The sequence below is a fragment of the Fringilla coelebs genome, assembly GCF_963513975.1.
Source record: "Fringilla coelebs genome assembly, chromosome: 6".
Classification (NCBI taxonomy): Eukaryota; Metazoa; Chordata; class Aves; order Passeriformes; family Fringillidae; genus Fringilla; species Fringilla coelebs.
In genome coordinates, this window is record NC_140034.1 from 52,745,001 (window position 1) to 52,760,948 (window position 15,948).

At 57.4% G+C, this 15,948-nt stretch overlaps 1 protein-coding gene across 1 annotated transcript; it reads left to right on the forward strand.

Annotated features, from left to right (window-relative positions):
* Window positions 1-1,332: 1,332 nt before the first annotated feature.
* TCIRG1 (T cell immune regulator 1, ATPase H+ transporting V0 subunit a3) lies at window positions 1,333-6,743 on the forward strand. The gene is made up of 20 exons (XM_084208539.1): window positions 1,333-1,384; window positions 1,697-1,874; window positions 2,127-2,205; window positions 2,303-2,532; window positions 2,621-2,709; window positions 2,879-3,005; window positions 3,085-3,167; window positions 3,289-3,382; window positions 3,453-3,665; window positions 4,126-4,276; window positions 4,354-4,493; window positions 4,708-4,865; window positions 4,943-5,033; window positions 5,114-5,232; window positions 5,409-5,622; window positions 5,724-5,828; window positions 5,902-6,012; window positions 6,099-6,219; window positions 6,306-6,477; window positions 6,567-6,743. Exons 2-20 carry the CDS (start codon window positions 1,758-1,760, stop codon window positions 6,646-6,648), a joined length of 2,496 nt encoding a protein of 831 aa, XP_084064665.1. The 5' UTR covers window positions 1,333-1,384; window positions 1,697-1,757; the 3' UTR covers window positions 6,649-6,743.
* Window positions 6,744-15,948: the final 9,205 nt, after the last annotated feature.

The window sequence follows — 15,948 nt, forward strand, 5'->3', positions numbered from 1 at the left end:
TGGGAGGTGGAGGGGGGGCAGGTAAGGATGGAGGCACAGTGCTGGGGGGATTTAGGAATCTGGGAGGGTCATTTCCAACTTCTGAGGGCAGCCAGGGTAGGGGGGCTGGGTGATCCTGGCAAGGGGATTCACAGTGGTACTGGTGTGAGGGTCCCAGTGATGCCTGTGATCCGGGTGATCCCAGCGGAGGGTCCTGATGGTACCGGGGGGAGCCTCTGGTGGTACTGGATGGGTGTCCCAGTGATGCTGGTGTGTGGGGACCAGTGTGGGGTGCCTGGCAAATCTACAGTCTGATAGTGGTACCAGTGTGGGGGTCCCAGTGATCCCAGCAGGGAGATTGCAGTGCTACCAGTTGTTAGGACTTGTCCCTTGAAGGTGAGAGTAACACGGAGCAGATTAGGTGAAAGGACTCTCAATGATTGGTGTTTATAAGTATGTATGTAGGGTTTATTTTGGAACAGTTGGGTGGCAGTGGAAAGCAGGTATGTAGGTGTTTTGTTCATTATTATCTACAGTAACACAACTACATGAAAGCATAAAAAATGTTATTTTAAAGAAATGTCTAAGGGAAAAGAGAAAAAAAGAACTGAAAGATAAGGGTAAAAACAAATCACCCCTGGCAGATCTTGTGACTTGATTGTTGCAATTTAGTTGTCCCTTGGTCAAAGTGATGGCCTAGATCTGTCAGCGGTGGGGGAAGAAGCCCACAAAACACAGTCTGATGGGTTAAAATGTGATCAGGCTCAGGGGGAATGCCCGGGTTTCAGTCCTTTGGTGAAAGGTCTCAGAAATGAGTCTGGGAGCGCTTCGGGGTTCTTTGATGCTCAGTGATCTCTTTTCAGCTGCCTCTCACGGCGGCGCAGTTCAGCCTTCCTTCTTCCGGAGGGGAAGCATTAGAACTGAGCCAGTTGTGCAAGGGAGGGCCAGAGCACGACTAGAACGGCGATTGCGCCTTGCAGGATGCAGGCAGTGATAGTTCACCCCCTTTGTTTTATGCAGATTGGGCAGTAGCACCCCAAACCCCTTCTCTCCAGGGATGTCAGTCTGGCTCCAGCACAAATGGGGGTTGTTTGGAGTAATTACTCACTAGCAGTCCGGTTTCACACCGGGGCGGGGGTCCTGCTGATTCTCGCGGGCGGTTTCCCGGCTCCGCCCGGCTCCGGGAAATGTTTTCCATTTCCATCCTCCTCGGGGGATGTTGCGGGCGTACTGTCTCCGAGGGGTCTCCCCACGCCGTGCGGGGTGCGGTATGTCCCGGGGAACGGGTTTCCAGGGGGGCGGCGGGGCCGGGCCGGTCGGTCCCTCCCCGAGGCCGGGCTCTTCCTGGGGAAGAGGAAGTGCTGGATCCCGGCCGAGCTGGGCGGCGGGGGGGCGGCACGGCCGGGTGGGTCCGGAGCGGGTCCGGCCCGGGGCGGGGATTACGCTGGCCCTGACTCAGAGGCAGCTGAATGGGGCAGGGGAAGGGGGGGTTTCGAAAGTCCTTTGCCAGCCCGGTGCTGGGCACAGCCGCGTGTGACTGAGCGGGCCGGTTTCCCACGGTCGCTGCACGGCGACAGCCCGGTTCCGTCGCCGCAGCCGCCGAGACAGCGGGGCGACCTCTGCCCTGTTGTCCCCCTTTTCCGCCCTCACGCCTGAGGAAGCTGTCAGTCTCCCATTCTCATCCCACCCCGTTCCCTCCTGTTCCGTTCTGTCCCAGCCCCAGGTGTGTGCCCTGACGCCTCCGCACCCCCGGCCGGACCGGGCGTCTCCGGGGCACCATGGGGTCCCTGTTCCGCAGCGAGGAGGTTTGCTTGGCCCAGCTCTTCCTCCAGTCGGCTTCTGCCTACAGCTGCATCAGCGAGCTGGGGGAGCGCGGGCTGCTGGAGTTCAGAGACGTGAGTAGGGGCTGGGGGGGCGGTTTGGGGTGTCTGGGGTGCAGGGGGTTCGGCTGGGTGGGCCTGGGTGCACTGGGTTTGGGGTGCTCTGTGTCTGGTGTTTGGTCTGGTCGGGTTTGGGGTGGGTGTTCTGGGGTGCCTTGGGAACTGGGAAGTTGGTCAGGATGGGTTTGGTGCCTGGGCTGCCTGGGCCCCTGGGGTGCTGAACCGCCCAATCCAGTGTGGGAGCATGTCTTGACTGTACCCCCGCAGCTGAACCCCAAAGTGAGCCCCTTCCAGCGGCGCTTCGTGGGTGAGGTGCGGCGCTGCGAGGAGATGGAGAAAACCTTCAGTGAGTGCTGGGGGGCCGCCGGCTGACTTTGGGGGGCGCTTCTCCGGGGAACGCCCGGCTCGGCCCCTCAGTCTGACCGTGTCCCCCCGTTCTCCAGCCTTCCTGCAGCAGGAGCTGCGGGCCGCGGGGCGGGTGCCGGGGCCGTGTGCCGAGAGCCCGCGGGCGCCGGCGGCGCGGGAAGCGCTGCGGGTGCAGGAGCAGTCGGAGCAGCTGGCGCAGGAGCTGCGGGAGGTCAGCCGGAACCACGCGTCCCTGCGCGGCCGCCTGCGGGACCTGCGCCAGTACCTGCATGTGCTGCGCGAGGGACAGCGCTTCACCAGCCTGCCGGTGGGTCCGGGGGTCCCCGCCGACCTGGGGCTGCTGCTTTGTGCCTCAGTTTCCCCCAGGCTCATCCCTCTGCTCCGCATCGCCGCAGGCCCCCCTGAGTTCCCCGCCGCGGGCGCTCTCGGAGCGTGAGCCCATCCTCGACCCCTCCCTGCACCAGCACCTCGAGCGCAAGATCAGGTGAGAGAGGGAAGGGTGTGGAGAGGGGGTTGGAGAGGGGCTCTGGGGCAGTGGTGTGGCCATGGGGCAGCTAGGAACTTGCGGGATAAGGCTTGGAGATGACCTTTGGGGCAGTGGTGCAGCCACGGGGCAGTTTGCCTATCCCAGCATTCCTGCTGTGTCTCTGCAGCTTCGTGGCCGGTGTCATCCACCCGTGGCGAGTGACCGCCTTCGAACGGCTGCTGTGGCGCGCCTGCCGCGGGTACCTGGTGGCCTCCTTCGTGGAGATGCCCGAGCCGATGGAGGACCCAGCCACGGTGAGGCTGCACCTGGGGGCGGGCTGGCACGGCTGTGGTGGCTGGGACACCAGAGTGACATGGACTGTGCTGTCCCCAGGGCGAGAGCATCACCTGGGTCATTTTCCTCATCTCCTACTGGGGCGAGCAGATTGGCCAGAAGATCCGCAAGATCTCGGACTGGTGAGTGGCCACACGTCCCCCACAGGGAGGTTTATTTAAGTTACACCCACTCTGGACCCTGCTGCAGGGCTGGGCTGGGCAGCCCTGACATCCCTGACACGGCGATGTCCCTCTGTCCCAGCTTCCACTGCCAGGTGTACGCGTACCCGGAGAGTGAGGCCAGCAGGACAGAGGCCATTACCAGGATGCACGCCCAGATCCAGGAGCTCAGCGTGGTGAGCTGGGTGCCATGAGGGGATGTGGGGGCCACGCTTGGATTGCCATCCCTGACACAGGTGCCCGCAGACGCTGGAGGAGACGGAGAAGTACCTGGCGGAGGTGCTGGACAAGGTGGCGCAGGTGCTGCCCACCTGGCGCGTGCAGGTGCAGAAGATGAAGGCCATCTACCTCGTCCTCAACCAGTGCAGCTTCGATGTCACCAAGAAGTGCCTCATAGCAGAGGTCTGGTGCCCCGTGCAGGACCTCACCCAAGTGCAGGATGCCCTGCGCCAGGGATCTGTGAGTGGCTCCATGTCCCCGTGTCCTTGCACCAGGGATTGTTCAGGGTATCCATGTTCTTGTTCTGGGTTTGCTCAGTTGTCCTTGTGTCAGGAGTTGCTCTGTGTTCCCGTGTCCTTGTGCCTGGGTTTCTTGGTGTTCTGCGTTTTCATGTCAAGGGTTTGTCGGTGTCCCCATGTCCTCGTGCCAGGAGTTGTTCTGTGTCTCCATGTCCTTTTTGTGGGGTTGCTCAGTGTCCCCATGTCTTCATGCCAGAGGTGTTCTTATGTCCCCTCATCATGGTGGAGAATGTGCCAGGCCGGGGGGGATTGTGGGGTGGGTGCCAAGAACAGGCTTCAGGTGCTGGGGGCTGGTGCCAGGAAGGAGGTCGTTGTGGGATGGGTGCCAGGGTCAGGCTCCACGTGCCGGGCAGGAGAGTGCCGGAGGTGCCAGGATCAGGTTCTGGGTGCTGTTCCCTCAGTACCAGAGCGGCTCCAGCGTGGAGTGCTTTGTGCAGCGTGTCCCCACCTCAGAGAGCCCCCCTACCCTCATCCGCACCAACAAGTTCACCGCCGGCTTCCAGAGCATCGTGGACGCCTATGGGGTGGCCAGTTACCAGGAGGTGAACCCCGGTAAGGCCCCCTGGCACCCCCTGAGGCTCAGGGCTGAGAGGGAACACCTTGTGTAACGCAGTCCCTGTGTCCCACAGCACCCTATGCCATCATCACCTTCCCCTTCATCTTCGCCATCATGTTTGGGGACGTGGGGCACGGGCTGCTCATGTTCCTCTTTGCGCTCTGGATGGTGCTGTACGAGGACAGCCCCCGCCTGCGGCAGGGCACCAACGAGGTGGGGGCACGATGGAGGGGTGGGACAGCTACAAACATGGGATGGTGTTGGGGGCACGGAGTGGGGTTGGAGGTGTGGCACATGGTTGGGGATGTGGGATGGGGTTGGATGATACAGGATGGGGCTGGTGGCTCGGGACAGGGTCGGTGTGGGTTAGGGTGGTGTGGGGCAGGGGAGGTGGTGTGGGACATAGGAGCTGTGTTTGTCCCCCTAGATCTGGCTGACATTCTTTGAGGGGCGCTACCTCATCTTGCTCATGGGTGCCTTCTCCATCTACACCGGTTTCATCTACAATGAGTGCTTCAGCAAAGCCACTGTCATCTTCCCTTCTGCCTGGAGTGTGGCCACCATGGCTAACCACTCCTCCTGGAGGTGGGGTCCCACCCCCGTGACCCCTGCCCGGGTCCCCATCTCCCTGCTGGCACTGACACCCCTTGCTCTGCCCCCAGCTCTGCATACCTCGCCACCCACCCCTCGCTCACCCTGGACCCCAATGTCACTGGTGTCTTCCGAGGGCCATATCCATTTGGGATCGACCCAGTGAGTGTCCCATGGGGATGACAACGAGGTGGGACCCTCTATGGGGTGGTGCAGAGTCTCACCTACCTTATTTGTGACAGATCTGGAGCTTGGCCACCAACCACCTCAACTTCCTCAACTCCTTCAAGATGAAGATGTCCGTGGTGCTGGGCATCGTGCACATGGGCTTTGGCGTCGTGCTGGGAGTCTTCAACCACGTGTGAGTCCCTGGGCTGCGCCCACGGGCTCTAGTCATGCCAAGGGGACCAGGATTGGACTCACCTGGGTGGGATGGGGTGGCAGCTGGGGTCCTGTACCCCTGCACCTCGGTGAGTGCCGAGGACGTGTGAGGGTGAGAAGGGACAGGCTGAGCATGGCCAATGTCCTCCCACCTAGGCACTTCCAGCAGCGACACCGACTGGTCTTGGAGTTCCTCCCAGAGATGATTTTCCTCCTGGCTCTTTTTGGCTACCTGGTCTTCCTCATCTTCTACAAGTGGATCAAGTTCAGTGCTGCTGACTCCCTGGTGGCCCCCAGCATCCTCATCCACTTCATCGACATGTTCCTCTTCACCTCCAATGCTGAGAACCTCCCGCTCTACGCAGGGCAGGTACCACCCACCGCCCTGGCAGGCACCTACTCCCCACCCCGGCTGGGAGACCGGGTGTCAGGAGTGGAGGTAGACCCCAAAATGCTGTCCTTGTGCCCCAGGTGCCAGTGCAGATGGTGCTGGTGGTGCTGGCGCTGGCGTCGGTGCCCGTCCTGCTCCTGGGGACGCCGCTGTACCAGTGGTGCCGGCAGGGTGCCTCGAGGATGGTAAGACCAGGGGCTGTGGGGGGCTCCCTGGGAATTATGAGGAGGTCTAACTGTGGGTGCTGTCCCGGTGCAGCCAGTGACCACAGGGGAACAGGAGCCGCTGCTGGAGGGGCAGGAGGCTGGGAACTCTGTCAATGCCACCACGGAGGATGTGGAGAGCGGAGGGCACAGCCCTGACGCCAAGGTGAGGGGCATCCAGGCAGGTTTTGGCCGTGGGATGAGAGTGTCTGTGCCCCCTGCTGATATCCCATGTCCCCTCCCTCCCTGCAGCACCTGGACTTTGCCGAAATCTTCATGCATCAGGCGATCCACACCATCGAGTACTGCCTGGGCTGTGTCTCCAACACCGCGTCCTACCTGCGGCTCTGGGCGCTCAGCCTGGCACACGCCCGTGAGTCCCCTTGGTACCCCCTTGTCCCACTCAGAGCCAGGCAGACCCTCACTTCCCCCTCCTGCTCTTGTCCCTCCCGTTCCCAGAGCTCTCAGAGGTCCTGTGGACCATGGTGATGCGGAATGGCTTCGTGGGGCTGAGCTACGTGGGCGGTGTGGTGCTGGTGCCCGTCTTCGCCGCCTTTGCCGTGCTGACCGTGGCCATCCTGCTGGTGATGGAGGGGCTCTCTGCCTTCCTCCACGCCCTGCGCCTGCATTGGTGAGCCCCCAAAGCTGATGGGTTCCTGGGTGGGTCTGGGGGGGGTGACAGGCCCCCCAGAGCGCTCCTCAACCCCCTCTCCTTGCCAGGGTGGAGTTCCAGAATAAGTTCTACGTGGGTGCCGGGTACAAGCTGTGCCCCTTCGCCTTCGCCTCAGACACTTGGGAATAGCCATGCCAAGGGGATTCCAGGGGCTTGGAACATCAGCTGTATCCCAAATTCCCCCCCCACTGGATCCCTGGAGCCTCCTTGGTGGTGAATAAAGCCATCCCTATGACTCCCCCCAGCTCTGCGTTGCCATTGTTTGGTAGGAGTTGCAGGGGGTGCTTGGGGGTGCCCCCCATCACTGCTGGCCGTAGCCGAAGGTGGGGGCTGCGGTGGGGCCGTAGGTACTGAGCTGGGGGAAGGCAGGCAGGGGGTAGGGCAGGGTGCGGGGTTTGGCTCCCACATAGACGCCAGGGGGGCAGGTGAGGGGCTGGAAGGTGGGTGCAGGGAGCTCGGTGAAACTTGGGGGTGCTGCTGGCTGTTGGGGGGCAGCAGCCAGAGCCCCGTGGCTGTGTGGAGCCCCTGCGGGGGGGAGAGGCAGCAGCAGGGGCTCAGCCCCCGCCGCAGCCCCCCTACCTTTCTCCTGCTTCTCGGGGCGGGGGGGCAGCGGGGCGGCCCGGGCACGGGGCATCGCCCCCAGCAGGGACCCTGCCGGCACCCCGCACCTGCAAGAGACGTGGGGTGGGGGCTTAGGGAGGTGGCTCGAGTGTCCTCACCGGGGCGGGGGGACAACGTCCAGGCTGCCTTACCATGGCTCGGGGTCGCCGTCCCGAAATCCCTTGGCAAAGGGGTTGCTGGCAATCTTCAGCTGCGTGATCTGCGGAGGGGAGCAGGGTCAGGGAGTCCCTGGGAGGGGCCCCAGTTTCCATCTGGCTGGTGCTCACCCGGTGGTTCTGGTAGGCTGTCACTGCCATGAACTGGGTCTCGGGGAAGCTGAAGGACTTGAAGTTCTGGTGGGCGAAGCGCTCGCTGTCGCGCCGCGGGTCCACAAAGACGACGTGGAAGCGGGGCTGGTAGCGGTGCATGGAGTTGAGGATGATCTAGGGGTGGGAAAGAGGAGGTGGCAGGACCCCCCCAGGCAGGGATGCATTGTGTCTCCCTCATCACCCAGCCCGGAGCGGGGTCCTCACGTGGCCGTTGTCGTCCAGGAGGTTGTTGGTCAGCTTGAGCTTGTCGAAGGACACGATCTGCCGCATCCACTGGGCACCCTTGGCCGGGGAGTCGGGGTGGAAGTGCACGCGGCCAGGAGCCGCCGGCTCGGCCCGGCCTGCCGCCAGCCAGGATGAGCTGTGGAAGGCGTATCTGCAGGGCAGGGAGGGGCTCAGCACCCCCAGATCTCGTCCCCTGCCCCCATTGCCCCATCCCCACCTGTATCTCTTGTCGTCCAGCGGGATGAAATCCATGAGCAGGACGTAATCGGCCAATGGATCCAGCCCCGAAAGCTTCACCTGAAAGGTGGGGAACATCCTCCTGCACAGGGAGGGGGGTGGGAAGGAGGTGTCCCCCTACCTTTGCAGCCCCCCAGGCCACTCCGGTTCCCACCTGCCTGCCTTGGTGACGATCATCTCAGTGCCCAGGCGGTTGAACTCCTCCCAGAGGCTGCCCATCTCCAGCCGTGCCGCGGCATGACACACGTGCCGGTTCTTGCCGCTGGCCCCCGGCCCCTCACCAGCCCACCCGAGGCCAGGGGTGCATGGAGACCCCTCAGCCGGGCCCCCCAGGAAGGCTGCAGAGGGTTGAAGGGGTGTGGGTCGGGGGGAGCAGACCCCGCGCAGGGCCACCCCATCACACCCTCCCTCTATGGAGATGGTGGCAGGATCAGGGTGTCCTGTTCCCCACCACAGTGCGGTTTTATCCCCATCCCCCCACACCCCAAAACGCCGCAGAACCCCACCACTGAGTGCAGGGGGTGTTGTCATGGGTGGGTTTTACCTGCCATGGGTGTGGTGGGAGGGCAGGAGGTGTCTGTGGCTCTGCTCCCCGGCATGGTGGCAGTGGGACCCTGCCAAAGCCCCTCCCAGCGCAGCGCCGGCTCTGCAGTGTCCCTGCAGCCTGCCGGGGGTTTTATGCCCCAGCTCGGGGATGGAGAGGCGGGGGCTGGAGCCGAGGTGGTCCTTGGGGGCTGAAGCACGGCCCCCTTGCCCAGCCTGCCTTCGCGCCTTGACGCGGTGATGATGGACGGGAGGTGAGCGGTGGCACCGCTGGGACCACCCCCAGTCCCCAGACAGGGTTTGGGATGCCCCGGGCTGGGCAGGGACATCTTTCTTGGGGTCTTCTTGTCCCTTCATATCACAGGTCTGAGCGGGGGGAGGTGGGGGCTCCCCCGGGCAAAGCCCCTCTCGGTACATGGCCGTCACCACCTGATATTGAAAACCACGGTGAGGTGTTGAGGCATTGGCAAAGATCCGCTGCTCCAGCAGAGCCTCTGCAGCTCCAGAGGGAGGAACGAGCTGCCCCCTCCCCATAATCCCCCCAAGGTGGGTCCAGTCTCTGCCCTGGTGCCTGGGACCCCCTGTGCCCCTCATTGCAGTGACAGCGGGAGATGGATGGGGACGAGCAGGCGCCGCGGGGCTGAGGGCTCTTTGTGGGAGGTGACAGCCACCGGGATGGGGCAGACACCAGGAAAAGCAGAGGGATTGTTCCAGAGTCCCGCTACTCGCCTCCAAACTGCGCTGGGGCCATGGACGCTGTCTCGTAGCACACCATGGAGTGTGTTCTAGAGGGATGAGGGATGCTGAGGCTCTGGGAGAGAGTTTGGAGGACCAGGGGATGTCCTTGTGGGGATGCTGATGGCTTTCTGTACCTGTTGGTGTTCCAGTGACAGCAGCACTGGCCTGAACTCCCTCCCTGCTCTGCACAGAGCTGGACATTTTCTCCCAAGTGGGGCTCAGCCTTCCTTCCAGCCTTGGGTTCGGCGCTTGAACATCATAACACACAGGGGACCCCACGTCCCCGTGGGGCAGCCTGGGCAGCTCTTGCATGTGGGGCCAGGACTGATGTGAGGTGGGGAGGAACCACCTCCCCAGGTTCCCCCGCAACCCCCACATGTGTCCGTGCCCTGCGGGGCCGGCTCAGCCCCATCCATCTCCCGCTGTCAGCCGGGCTTGGCTGCGGGGCCGGTATCGAGCGCCAGATGAGGAGGTGTGAGAGAGGCAGAGCTGACAGCGGGCAGGAGGATGGAGGGGGCTCAGCCCTGGGCAGGATCGGACCTGCCAGGGCTCATCCGCAGCTCCTGGACCTCATGGGTGGGACTGGATGAGCTTTAAGGTCCTTTCCAGTCCGAGCCATTCCAGGATTCTCTGGCCGGTGATGATGACTGCAGGTGGGTCTCCTGAACCCATGTTGAAGGACATGGTACAAAATGGCTTTTCAAAATGAACTTTTTGGTCCCAAATGGGCAAATGGGAGCCGGAAAAAACTTCAAAGCAGTGAATCTTTCTCATGGGGAATAAGTGCCCCAGACAGCAGGACAGGCTGGACAGAGCTGTGGAGGTTGCGGTGGCCACCAAGATGGAGCAGGAGAAGAGCGCTGGCACACAGTCAGGTGACTCCTTGCAATGAGCCTCTGACTCAGCTGGAATGGGGAAGTGAAAGCTGCTTTGGGGGCAGTGAGGGGAGAAGAGGAATTGACCTTGTTTCGCAGGGAGTGGTGAACAGCCAGCGCGGCGGGGTCAAGAGGGAAGTGAGAAGGCAGGAAATGACAATACTCATTTCTGAGCCAGAAACACGTGTATCTGTTAGGTAAGAGTGGGCAACTCTTGAGCAGCAGTTGGCTCTTTATTTTATTTATTAATTTTTAATTTGTTTCTTTAATTTTTAGAGCCCTGATTGAGAAAAGAGGAGGAGAATTTTAGCAGGTAAAGTTGTACCCTGGAAGTGTCCAAGGCTGCATTGGCCAGAGCTTGGAGCACCCTGGTCTAGTAAAAGGTGTCCATGCCCATGGCAGGGGATGGAACTGGATGGTCTTTAAGGTCCCTTCCAATCCAAACAATTCCAGGTTCCATTTGCTCTAGGGAATGTGTAGTATGAAAGAAAATTGATAATTGCTAAGATAAAGCAATAATTTCCTTTAATATGTTAATTATTTCATGTATTTTCCCCTCCCATGTATAATGAATAAAAGATATATTATGCAAATATAATTATGTATAACTAAAAGGTAATATAGAAATAGAGAAGAATTTAAAAAATCTTTCAAACTCAAGTCTCCAGAAAACCATTTTGGTTTTGCTTCACTCCTGCTGGCACCATTGTGCCCGTGAGCAGCATCGCTCTGTCTCTGTGGGCATCCATTCCAATGTGCCATGGGGATCCCAGCCCTAAAACCCCAGCATGGATCCCAAGGCCTCTGGGGAAGGCTCATTCTGTTTTCAGGTGCTTCAGAGACCCTTTGGCAACTGCTCATGTGGGGAAGGTGTAAAAGTTAAAATCTCCCAGCCACTTTAGAGGATGGAACAGGAGAACCTTCCTGGTTCTGGTGAGACCGATGGGGCTTGAGGACTTCAGCTCAAGGACCTGAAGGGTGAGTATCTTGACTCAAGCTGCCATTAACTAAAGGGTGGGACTTTAAGTGGCTTTGGGACAATTTTTTGCTGGATGGGAACAGTCATAAATTGGATTAGGAGGGGGGTTGGTTTTCCCTTGAAGCTGAACATGGATGAACTTGCAATCAGAAATGCTGGTCTCCTTTTAATTGATTGGAAATCAATTAAATTGATTGGAAATCACTTCAACGGTGTCTGTTGTCAATGTAATGCAACACTAATTAATGTGGAAAATTGAGGCACTATTGTTATGTTATGGATGTTATTGTATTTGTTACTGTATTTATTTATCCCTAAATAAGAACATCTCCCTTCCCCCCTGTAAAATCTCATCCTTTCCAGGGACAGGGCATCCATAATTCTCTGGCCCTGGCACAGGTGTCCAGTGCCAGGTTGGACAGGCTTGGAGCAGCATGGGATAGTGCAAGGTGTCCCTGCCCATGGCAGGGGTGGAACAAAATCAGCTTTAGGATCCCTTCCAACCCAACCCATTCCAGGATTCCAAAATTCTGTGTGCTGTATCCAGGCACACCTGGCTCCTTCCTCCGAACCTCCTGATGTTGTTGTATCTCCCGCACCATCTCCTCTCCAGCATGTCTCTTTCCACCCAGGCAAGGCTGATTTTCCACCCCAGCCACAGTTCCCTGATTATTCCTGCTCCCAGCTTTCAGGACTTGAGTCATCTCAGCCCATCTCATCCTCTCTCCTTGTAGGCTTTGAATGAGTCACCACAGGTTCCCCTGATGGAGACAACAATGTGTTTGGGGGCTTTGACTCATCTGATCTATTTAAAACATTTTTTAATGGAAAAATGGCATGGATTTCTCCGCTTGCTGCCTGGTGGTGAAGGGTGGCGGGGTGACACAGTCACGTGGGAAATGCAGGATTTATTCAGAGCAGGCATGCTCTGGGCAAAGGCTGAAGAGTCAATTTGAGCCTCAAGGGCTTAAATTCAGACTATAATCATCACCAGGAAGTGTGAAAATAATTTGCAGCCGGAGAGTTCCTGAAGGGTTTTTCCTTTATCCCAGTTTGGAGTTGGGATACTTCTCCAAATCCTGGGCTGTCTCCCAGCTACTGAATCTTGATTTCCTACATCAATTCTTTTTAATTCCCTGTGATGCCTATAGATCAGATATATTACATATTTTAGGAGATAAATTTGTAGATGTGTAATTATGTATTTCTAAGAAAAAATGTTTTATATATGTTAAGAAATTATATATAAACATTTTCTTTATATATTAAAGTAAATTAATACATTGACATTATTTTTATATATAATGTTTGTTGATATATAAAATAATATAAAAATGACAAATATGTTATATATGTATATAGAAGTAGGAAATCAATCCTCAAGTTTCCATTTAATTTTTTGAAACTGATTGAATTTATTTAACTAATTGTGTTTGTTTATCAGTGCGGCTCTTCTCTCAAGGAGCTGCTTCCAAAGTAACCAATTTCCAAACCATTCCAGGATTCTGTGTCATTGTGTGTGGGTCTCACTGGGACATGGCACATCCTCTTCTGGGCTACCCTGAGTATGTTGATCCATCTCATTCTACCTGAGATGTCACAGGATACGAAAACCTGCTCCAGCTGCAGCCAGGAGGAAAGAGCAGCCAAAATCTTCCTCCAGGTGTGTTTGTATTGGGTATGGGGAAGAAATCCTTCCCTGGGAGGGTGGTGACACAGGTTTCCCAGAGCAGCTGTGGCTGCCCCTGGATCCCTGGCAGTGTCCAAGGCCAGGCTGGACAGGCTGATCCTGCTGAATGCTAGTGCTGCCTGTTGGAAGGTGCTCTACTGCCCTGCACAAGGATCTTAAGGAACTTGAGTAGGAAAGCAGGTGCCACGATGGAGATCCTTATCCCAGGAGGGCAGGGATGAATATTCCACACCGAGTGCAGACCAGGCACCAGCCTCTCAGCAGGGATGAAATCTGATCCCTGCTTTTTAACTGAATTCATTTCCATTCCGTGTCTCTGATCCTTCCAGCAAGCAAAGGTTCTCTGGGTAAGAGAAAGTGAGGCTGAACTTGGATTAATCAAAACATTGAAGTCAGTTTCCTGACAGGGCAGATTTCCAGATCCAGGCAGGTGGAGGCTGCCCCGGGGAGCACTCAGTCCCCAAACCGCTCGATTTTCATTATCTGTGACAGCTCCAGCACCGTCCCGGTGTCCCCTCGCCTCCGGCGTCTCCTTGTGGGTGATGAAAAGCAGCTCTAAATCCTCATTACAGCACCCGGAGACCAGACACGTGGCTTGTGGGACATCTGAAATGGGATGTCAGATTCTGGGGATGGGGCTCAGCCCTTCAGCCGAGGTTTAACCAATAATGATGATTTCCAGGTTTGGATCCATTTGTCAAGAGCCTGCGGTGCCTACCCTCGGTTTGCTCTCTGGTGTAACTCTGTCAAGCCATGATTAATGTTATCCAGGAGAAAAATCAATGTTTATTTATTTTTTCTGTCACAGAGTGGGATTTTAGGAGCTGTTGATCTCTCCCTGGTGAGTGGGAAGACGGAGCCTGAATTTATCTTTTTATCTCTAAATGAAGAATCACAACTAGAGCACACTGAGGTGAGACAAAGCCCGGCTCTAATTCCTAGTGCTTTCACCTAGAGAAGCTCTTCCGGGAACATGGGGAGCAGGTATTTATTCCTCAAGTGCTCAGCCTGGACTGGGAGCACTCAGAAAACAAGGAAATTTTCATTTTTCCGGCAGGTAGTGGGAAAATCGTAGACTTCCATGTACGAATGGTTGGAGGAGCACTAAGAGGAAGCCTTGGAATTTTCTGACGCTCTGTCCTGGTGCGGTATTTCCCTCTTTAGTGCCCAAAAATTCCCCTTTTCCAGCGGCTCCCCTCGGGGCTCGCCCGACGGGCGGCGCGCACCTGCTGCCCTCTGCGGGCGGAGCGCGGTACTGCACCCAGGGGCTCGCGCGTGCGCGGTGAGCCGAATGTGTCACAGCAGTGCGCATGCGCAGTCCGGTCATGTCGGGCGGCGGCGGGGCGGCATTCCGTGTTGTGTCCCAGTGCTGCCGCCGTGTGGGAGCGCCCGGCACTGCAGGCGCCGTGCCCCGGCCCGGCCCTGAGCGGGGCTAAGCGGGACGGGCCGGTGCTGGATGGGCGGGAGGATGTTCCTGGAATGGAATTTGGTTCGGAAGGCAGCGCAAAGCGCATCTAAACTCCTGCTTTCCGATTCTGCAACACAGAACACGTCTGACTCCTCGGCCTCATGGACGTTGTCAGTACTTTCCGTAGTGCTGTCCGGGATTGTCCGGGAATGGGAACGGCTGGTGGGAGCTCTGGCAGAGCACCTGGAGACCAGGTAAATCAGAAACGGCATTGTTTTGGCTGCTGCGGGGTGCACGTTTCTTTTCAAGGTGATCTGTGTCACAGCAGCTTCCTAGAGCTGGAGTAATTTCCTAGCAGGGAACTTGACTAGAAAGCTGCTAACCGAACTTCTGTCCTCATTTATCTTATCTCCCACATGAAGATGCCTAGAGAGGTAGAGGTGGAGTATTCCTAACAAAAGAACATCCCAGTCCATCGGTGGTGGAGGGCTTAAAGTGTGAGTGGAGGTGGCTTTAGGACACTTGCAATTCCTTAGTATATGAATGGAATTTAAATGAAATATCCAAACCCTGACAAGCTTGTGTGAACTCCAAAGCCTCTGCAAGTGTTTTACAGCCAGGGAGGGAACAAGAGTCTGGAGTCTCTCCCCAAAAACTGGCTGCTGTTTGTTTGACCAGGCATAGGAATGATTGTGTGTTCCCTGGGGCTGTCCTTATGGAGAAAGGTTTATTTATGTGCCCTGGGTTCATTCACTGTATCTCCACAATGATGGAAAGTGATTTCATTGAAATGCCAGAGGTGCCCAGTGCTTTCCCCAGCCAGAGCTCGGAGCCAGCCCTGCGGGAAGGGGTTTAATGCCCATTTTCCCCATCCCTTGAGGCAGCAGCACTGGAGCCAAACATGGCCAAGGTGCCCAGTGCTGGCAGGAGGTAAATCCAGGGATTGGACAGTGGGAGTTTGCACTGCTCCTGGAATCCCAGGCTGGAGCTGTGCTTCAGAGAGCCCAGGAGATGCTGCCTCCCTCAAACCTCATTTGAAGCTCAGCATCCTCCTTGCTCCCTCGGAATTACTGCTGCTCCCTTTGCTGCTCTTCCTTAATATTATTGTTATTATTGTTGTTGTTGTTGTTATTGATGTCATTGGTACTATTGTTACTGTTATTACTATTATTGTAAACTCCCACTCCATCTCTTCCCTTTGCTTCCCAGAGGTGGTGCTTTAGGAAAGCCCCTCCAGCCTGGGAAGGTGCTTTTGGCTCCAGACACGTTGCCAGGGCCCAGGAGCAGCAGGACCTGTGCTGTTCCCAGCAGGTACGGCAGAGGTGCCTTTCCTTCCTTCCCTGCTGCTCTTTGGCTTTTTGAGGGGTCTCTGGGGGTCTGAGGGAGAAGTTCTTTGTCACTCCAGGGCAGAATTAGCCCTGGTCCCACTAAAAGCAGGAGGAATCATTTTATCCTTGCTTTTGGATACACATTTTGTGTTTTCTCTCTGTTGCTGACACCGTGTGGTGAAGCAGCAGCTCCCAAATTTTCCGTGCTGCTCCCTGGAACAGTTTTGATTTGTAGAACCATGAATTCCCTGCTGGAATTCATCCCAGCCCCCAGATCAATGTGCAGTTTAAGGTCTTAGACCATGACCAGGACAATTTCCTGTTTCTAGGCATGGAAAATGGGGGAAAACTCAGAGTGGAGTGGAGCCAGGGTGCAGAGTGGGGGAGTGAGGCAGCGTGCTCTGCCCAGGCTGGGGCTGGCACAGGGGCTGTTCCCTGTTGGATGACACCTGTGTGGAACAGATCCTTCTCTTCCTT